The 6303-nt window shown below is 36.2% G+C and overlaps 1 protein-coding gene across 1 annotated transcript; it reads right to left on the bottom strand.

The window, feature by feature from the left end:
• Positions 1 to 1749: 1749 nt before the first annotated feature.
• LOC143594728 (uncharacterized) lies at positions 1750 to 3277 on the bottom strand. Its single transcript, XM_077073966.1, has 5 exons — positions 3107 to 3277; positions 2540 to 2644; positions 2171 to 2443; positions 1953 to 2030; positions 1750 to 1884 (listed from the first exon to the last, which is right to left on the bottom strand). The coding sequence occupies exons 1-5, from the start codon at positions 3275 to 3277 to the stop codon at positions 1750 to 1752; spliced, it is 762 nt and encodes a 253-aa protein (XP_076930081.1).
• Between the last annotated feature and the right edge of the window lie 3026 nt (positions 3278 to 6303).

The following is a 6303-nucleotide window of genomic DNA, read 5'->3' as shown; positions in this document are numbered from 1 at the left end:
ATTAAAACACAGTCATACGTCTGAGCCACTACGTGCCCATGCCCAGGTAACGTAAACCACCAACTCTTTTGCTGGAATAAAGTAGACGTTGAGTAGTCCAGCGAATCACGAACCGTGTCATAATTACCGGTTATCTCGTAGTTCAACATGTGCCTCCACCACGATTTGTTAGTGTCCATCTCATTCCTCATGCTTGCTCTGACCTCCTTCCAGTTCATTTGACGCATGCCTAAGCCGACAGCGATTGCTCTGAAACCGCAATTACCATCTGGCTTTACGTCTGTTATTCCTTAAATGAACGGGTATGCCCAGGTGGGAATGATGTGCCTATAACTTTCTATCACTGGGACGTCCTTTGGGTCATGCAGTAATGGAATACCAAGGTCGGTTGGAGTCTCTTGCTTTTTAGATGAGCGTTTCAGTGGTTTAGGTATCTTAAACTGGGCCTGAAACTGAAATTGGGAATGCGACAACGAATGGGTGGAGGTTTCGGGTGTTGGTTCCCGTGACAGGGAGGGGGCGTAGGAGTTGTGTCTTTGGGGATCAAAATACGGGGAGGGGGCGTAGGAGCTGTGTCTGTAGGGATCAGTTGCCGGGGACGGGGAGCTCGAGCTGTGTCTGTGGGGATCAGTTGACAGGGACGGGGAGTACGAGCTCTGTCTAGGGGTTTTTCTTTTCTTGGCTTGTTGGTTTAGATTTGGACACCCCCTAGGGTCCTCTTGTTTCTCAGGCTCCTCCTTGTTTGATTTCTCAGGAAGAACAGACATTATCTTTGAGAGTAAACTTTTTTTTTTGCATTCGGTTGTTTAGTCCTAGAACTTGTTTTTTCACTTCTTCCAAATCCGCTTCATAGTCTGGTTCTTCGTGTCGAACAAACGCCGGACAGAAATCGAGCTTCCTCTAAAAGGGGTATATGTCTTTTAATGGAATACGTCTATTGTTAATAGTGTACCAGTTAAGCTTACAAGCACACGGCAAGCCCCATGATGTTTGTAACCGGTGGTCGCACTCCGCCCCCGTATCTTGCAATGTGTCAAGCAAAGTCAGCTCTTTGTCAAGTTTAGCGATAGCATAAAGTGACACCCTATTATGTAGCTTTTCAAACAAAGTCAACTTATGGTACTTCTTGATCCTAACACAGGAGTCTTCAAGGGTCGCACTGATTTCTTCCATTTTGGAATTCACGACTTCAAGGGCAAACGCCGCAATAGAGTCTAGCGAATTGTTCGGCCCCGGAAGGTATCTCGTCAAGTTCGCGTGCTGGCCCTCTACTCTGTTTGTTGTATGCTCGCCAAATTTTAGTCGGTCGTCAATCCAGCAGGACACGAACTTCTCTTTGTAGGGTACCAACCAGCTGTCGCGAATATAATACCAAGCCTCTACAAACAAATAATAAAATAAACAATTTAGTCAATGTACAGCTACAATCTAAAATCATGTGTACATACGGGACAAAGACTTACCACTTCTGCGTGTCTAGCTAACGTTGCTTCCATTTGACCACAGTTGTACTCGAACATAGATTTTGTTGACGACGAGTACAGTACTTTCCACCAGTAAGAGAAGGGTTCAAAGACATCTGTCTGAAAAAGGCTCTTATGTTTTTTTCTTTATGTTCTGGAAGATGTGCCACCTACAAAGGTTTTTGGTAGCATTGGGAAAGACTGTTTCACAGGATTTCATCAGGGCATGGTCCTTGTCAGTCAGAATGACACGCGGCTCCCTACAATCGACGAGCATGTATTTAAGTCATTCCAGGACCCATGTGAAGTTACACTCTTGCTCCCTAAAGATAACCGCGTACGCAATACAGAAAGACTTTGATGTCGACGTCACACCAACAAACTGAACATATGGCCACTTGTACATGTTGGTGTTGTACGTCTGTCAATCAACAACAAATTTGGGAATGCACGCCACATGGTATGCGACTTCTCGTGACAAAAGAAAACATTCTTTTTCCTATTGGTGGAAGGATTCTCCCATGTGTAAAAGGTAAACCCACGGGTTTGAAGAAAGTTTTCAAGTACCTACGTTGGGTTTAACAAAAAATAATAAATATTACAAATATTCTTATTAAACATCAGAATTATAATAAAATTAATATAATAAAATGATATTTTAAATAATATTCATATTAAATCTTACAGAATATTCTAACAAAAAGTACCTGCATGGGGGTGTCACCAATTTTATCTTGGTCATCAACAAGCTTTATAACGTTGTAGATGTCCCTAGTAATACATTTGTTATCAGGAAAGCGTTGCTTTATGGCTGACTTAATTTTAGCAGGCTTCAGACCCTGCCTATGCAACGTCGCAACCATATCAATTTCCTCGTCAGTCAGTTTCCTTAATGCTGGGTGCCCCTCCTCAAACAAAACGGGTTCGTGGTTGTGCGTCTCATTGACAACCTCTAGCTTCCAACAATCACCTGGCGAGTTCTACCTCCCGACAATATTAAATGGACAACCCCTTTTAATACTCCCGGTATGCCTCACCGTTGCCTTGAGTTTTGGTTCCTCACCTTGATTGCATACAAGTTCAACACTTTTGTTCCTTGAACGTTGGACAGAGATAACACAACCATGCTCCCGTCCTGTCTTCTTAACCCAATCCACCAACTCAGCAACAGAATTAAAATACTGATATTAAGCAATGTAAATAAAGTAATATTTAGTAACGTGTTGAAAAAGAATAATAATAAGTTTTTTTTAAAAAAAAATTGGTCATACATTATTAGTTACATAAGAAAATGCCGTCTCCCATATGTAACGATCACCATCATCATCATCATCATCGTCATCATCATCATCATCATCAACATCATCGTCGCCTCCTTGGCTGTGAGCCTCTTGAATGCCATCAACGACGTTGCTCGTGACTGGTCTTGACATGTATGGTTGCTCTCCTAAAGGTGACTGGTACAAATTCTGGGTTCCGTAATACGATCGTCTACATATGTATTCGGCGATGTCCTATTATCCTCCAGCCACGACGGGTGACAACTGCCGTATATGATATAACCCTGATAAAAAATATTGGCAACGTATAATATTTAAAAAATAACAAACGCGCTATTGTACTATATAAACACACTAAATAACCTGGTCAGGATTTGGTAAGTCGTACGGCTCGATATTTTCATACCCAGGCTCATGGTTCAAGTCGGGAAGTTCATTCAAATCTGGCAAGCCCGACTGCTCCAGCTGATCGTTGTATGCGTAGCACGAATGCTCGACGTTCCCGTCGCCAAACAAAATATCATATAAGTCCATTATATTTTAACAAACACAAATACTGGATCTATATTTTAACAAACACAAATAATTTTGATGTCGAGACACGAGGTTGGATGATATATGTAGAGAAAGGGAGACGGATGTGCCAAAATTAAATAATTGTCTTGATCCGGGGCGGATCGGTCGATCCACGGCGGATCGTGTACAATTTATGACGGATTTGATAGTCGTAGGTTAACGGGTACTCAATATGCGGCGGATCGCCAAATCCGCCGCAGATAAGGTACAAACATAATAAGACAAAAGTTTTTGACATAATAGGACAAAAACCTCTTATCCGCGGCGGATCGGGCGACCCGTCGTGTAGTGGGTGGGTGTTTTGATTTTCGGTGGTGTCTCTAGTAGGACCCTAAATTAAAAATAGCCCAACTTTTGTTTAAAATTATAAAATAGCCCCTCAAATCTCGTTTGGGGCGACCCATTGGGAATCGATCCGATGAGATTCAAAAAAAATGATTTGAATCTCATGAGCTCCGTCCAAATTTTAGGTAATCTCGTCTTGCACGACCAAATTTAGAAAATCCCCTCTGCTTCGTTCGTTTTTAAAGAAAAAGTTTTGTCTTTTTGTTTAACATTATTTCTCTCTCTTCTCACCTCTCTCTTCCCAATTTCTACAGATGACAATGAAACCCGAACTCGATAGGAATACCCGAAATCCGACATAATTAGGACTGGTAAAACCCGCCCCATTGGCGTTTGGGACGGGTTCGGGTTTAGTTTTAAAATTTTTCACGGGTTTGGGACGGGTTTTGAATTTCTAAAATACCCGATTACCTGATAATATAAACCCATTTACCCGATTATATACCCGACGTAACTTTATTATTATAATTATTATTAGTATATATTGTTGATTTGATTGTTTGTAATACGTGGAAAACATCAAGTAGATACTTGGTTCGAATAAAGCGACCTTTTTAAATTCATTGAAGGGTACCTAGCTTAGTTTCAAAAAAAATAGATCACACATGTGTGTATATATATATATATATATATATATATAAGTGTATAGATTATAAGAGAAACCTTTGCAAATTGAGAACTTTGAGAACTATTTTGGACCATTAGAATAAATCTAAAAAAATATTCAAAAATTTATAAAACAAAAAAACGAAAATTTTAAAAAAAGTAAAAAAAAAAAAAAAAAATTCTTATATTTCATTACGGTTTCATTAAGAAAAGTTGTATTATACACATATGTATAATTTTATTTAATTTTTAGTTACGTAATATATACACATATGTACAGTATCATTTATCTTAAATTATACATATGTGTATAAAAAAACATGTATGTGTACATATATGTATATATTATACATATGTGTATATAATTTAGCTAAACCGAGTTTTTTTTTAAACTGGGGAATTTTGAGAACCATTTTGGACCACTAAAAACACATTTAAAAAAATCATAAAACAAAAATAATAAAAAATTTAAAAAGGTAAAAAAACCAAAATTCTTATATTTCATTCCGGTTTCAATATAAAAATAAAAAAAATACAAAAAATAAAAAAACATCGTATTATACACATATGTATAATTTTATATAATCTTTAGTTACGTAATATACATATATGTACAGTATCATTTATCTTAAATTATACACATGTGTACAAAAAAAACATGTAAATATACATATATGTATATATTATACATATGTGTATATAATTTAGCTAAACCGAGTTTTTTTAATGAAACCGGGATGATAAAATAAGAATTTTGGTTTTTATACTTTTTTTGATTTTTGTGTTTTTTTTTATTTTATGATTTTTTTTTATTTTTGGGTTTTTTGTGGTCCAAAATGGTTCTCATAGTTCTCAATTTTAAAAAGTTTCTCTCATGATCCTGATCCTATATATATATATATATATATATATATATATATATATATATATAAGTTATATTAGTTTTTATCCCCCGTATTACTGGGTTGTTTTATATTATTTGTTTCTAATATTTATCTATTTTCTGAATTTTTTTATTGTATGAAAGTTAATTATATACTTATGGTTTGATAATAAATTGTTTCATAAATAAATGAGATGTTATAACCCGGTTTAAAAGCTAAATGAGTTTGATCATTTATTTTTTTTACTATAAAATTGGTTTTTTAATTATAAATAATATATACCATTTTTTAAATAAATCATATATTAGTTTTTAGTATATCCATATTTTATAGGATTTTTATATCAAATATTTGGTGAGATTAGTTTTTAATATAATGAGATGTTATAACCCGTTTAAGAAATATAAGGGTTTGATAAGACACATACCCGTGAATTTGGGTCAAATGCATGAGAAGCCTCCATTTAAAAATCAATCAAATCTAGTGACTCCAAAAAAAAGGTGGAGCGACCACATCGTGACACGTAGTAATTCTATGGTTTCGTTTATTACATATATATATATATTATGAAACTTGTATAGGCAATTATGTAACACATTTATGGTAATTATTGTTCATTTGTTTATAATCAATTAGTTATAATTTGTTAAAATCCGATAGATACCCGATGGGTCTTTGATCGGATTTACCCGACGAGTACCCAAAACCCGATAGGTAATTACCCGACAAAACCCGACGATTTTGGGATGGGCTTTCCTAATCGGGTATGAGTTCAGGATTGCCTAAACCCGACCCATTGTCATCCCTACCAATTTCTCTCTATCATCTTCTTCTTCTTCCTTCATCATCTTCCTTAAAAAAACCTCCAACCATGGATTTTTCGGGCTCTGATAGATGCTTGCCAGAAACGGTTCAATCGCCGCCAGAGCCCAATTAGGTTTACATGATTGGAGGTTTTTTTTAAAGAAGATGATAAAGAGAAATTAGGAAGAGAGAGAGAGAGAGAGAGAGAGAGAGAACAATTGTGTTAAAGGAAAACTTTTTTCCTTAAAAATTAACGAAGCAAACGGGATTTCTTAAAATTTGGTTGGGGATGACGAGATTACTTACAATTTGGACAGAGCTGACGAGATTCAAATCATTTTGAAT

This window comes from Bidens hawaiensis, unplaced genomic scaffold (genome assembly GCF_021521415.1).
Source record: "Bidens hawaiensis isolate Kalapana, Puna unplaced genomic scaffold, B.hawaiensis_p1.1 tig00044109_1, whole genome shotgun sequence".
Taxonomy (NCBI): Eukaryota; Viridiplantae; Streptophyta; class Magnoliopsida; order Asterales; family Asteraceae; genus Bidens; species Bidens hawaiensis.
The sequence above is the reverse complement of the archived record's forward strand: the minus strand, read 5'-3'. Positions and strand labels throughout refer to the sequence as shown.

Coding starts and splice junctions, on each gene's coding strand:
- LOC143594728 (XM_077073966.1), bottom strand. CDS start 3,277: ATGGACTTATATGATATTTTGTTTGGCGACGGGAACGTCGAGCATTCG. Junction 2,444..2,539: donor GGAACAAAAGTGTTGAACTT/GTATGCAATCAA, acceptor GTCGGGAGGTAG/AACTCGCCAGGTGATTGTTG. Junction 2,031..2,170: donor TTGGTGACACCCCCATGCAG/GTACTTTTTGTT, acceptor AACCCAACGTAG/GTACTTGAAAACTTTCTTCA.